Here is a 1,413-nt window from a genome sequence, read left to right as displayed (position 1 = left end):
GCGCGCCCGGCCCGACCCCGACCCCCGCCCCGCGCGGCGCTACCTCGGAGCCGGCGGAAGTCCCGCTGCCAACTGTCCCGCGCGCCGTAGCGGGCCCCCGGCGGGCACCTGCTCTGGAAGGCCTGGAAGGACAGCAGCTCTTCCTCCGGCCCCCGCCCGATCCCGGCCATGCTGCCCCACTGGCCCGGCCCGGCGGCCCGGCCCGAGTGGCTCCTCCCGGCTCCTTCCCCCGCCCCGCACGGCGCAAGCCCTGCCCCGTCCGGGACATCGAGGCTCGGGGGCAGCCGCGCCGCGCTCCTGTGTGTGGCCGCTCCGCGGAGGGCGCGCACTAAACGGGCGCCGGGTCCTGGCCCAGGGCTCCTCGCGCTGCTCTTGGGCCCAACAAAACCGGCCCCCGAAGCCGCCAAGCTGTTGAAATGGCTTCTCGGAGTGGGTGATTTTCAAATCTTACAGGGGGGCTCTCTCTCTTACGAGCCCCGCTGTAACCCTGCCCACCTCTGCCCTGTAGACTTCCTCTCTGATTCTTAGTTGCTCAAGGCAATTTCTCTCACTTTCAGTGCTCTGCCCCTGGGACTTGCTCTTCTGCCCTGGAGCGCACTTACGGATGCCTGTTTTCACCGCAAAGGATGTCTCAGGCATCCTAGATGAGGCAAAGAGTGAAGGTGATAGAGCCTGGTTGTAGTTGTAAGGGTAGAAGCAGATGTCTGGGGGTAGGAGAGAAGCTGTCACACTGCCGGGCTTAGCTTTAGTAGAGCTTTTGCAGGGCAAGTTGTATAGCTACTCTAATAAAACAACAGGACCGGTACTAGTAGTAGTAATAATAATGCATTACTAATAATAATACGTAACAACTGCTTCAACCACGGAAACTACAGGTTTCCCTCACCAACCACTGGGCTTAGGTTCCTCAAAGTTCCCGTGCCTGGAAAAACCAGGGTTAGCAAGACAAAAGGCTTATGGGAAAAATGCCAGGTTGATGCGCAGCCATGGAAAACCGTGGTTACTCAAAACTGTATACCGTGGTAGCCAACATGGTATATAGATTATTAAGTGTGGATACTCAGTACCGTGGCTGGGAAAACCATGGTTGGCAAGGGAAACCTGTATTCACTTTTTAGAGTTCAGTAATGCTTATGCAGGCTCAAGTGTACCATTTTACCAGACCTGGCTGTTCTCAGATTACCATCTGGCTCTGCAATGCTTTCTACTTGGCATGGCACAATTCCTCCATCTCCCCACCCCCCTTAATTTCTTTGGGCCTGGTTTACATGAACATAACAAAACAGAAACAATTCACCTAAGTTCTACCTTTGCTCAGCAGGATTTTCCTAGCAGTCCTTTCTTTTAGGCTTGCAAGCTTAGTTTTCAAATGTCTTGGAGCCCTGGTGCTAGGTTTCCAGAAGCCATACCCCA

At 55.7% G+C, this 1,413-nt stretch overlaps 1 protein-coding gene across 2 annotated transcripts in view; it reads right to left on the bottom strand.

The window, feature by feature from the left end:
- MOCOS (molybdenum cofactor sulfurase) overlaps window positions 1-185 on the bottom strand; it is a 494,081-nt gene extending 493,896 nt beyond the window's left edge. For both annotated transcript variants that reach the window (XM_019509228.1, XM_019509230.1), the window contains exon 1: window positions 44-185. In XM_019509228.1, the coding sequence (XP_019364773.1) occupies window positions 44-170 (127 nt within the window). In that variant the 5' untranslated portion in view covers window positions 171-185. The remainder of the gene's footprint in view (window positions 1-43) is intronic.
- Between the last annotated feature and the right edge of the window lie 1,228 nt (window positions 186-1,413).

The sequence above is a fragment of the Gavialis gangeticus genome, unplaced genomic scaffold (genome assembly GCF_001723915.1).
Source record: "Gavialis gangeticus isolate Ggan-Ray unplaced genomic scaffold, GavGan_comp1, whole genome shotgun sequence".
Taxonomy (NCBI): domain Eukaryota; kingdom Metazoa; phylum Chordata; order Crocodylia; family Gavialidae; genus Gavialis; species Gavialis gangeticus.
Note: the sequence above shows the minus strand (reverse complement) of the source record. Positions and strands in the feature narration are given on the sequence as shown.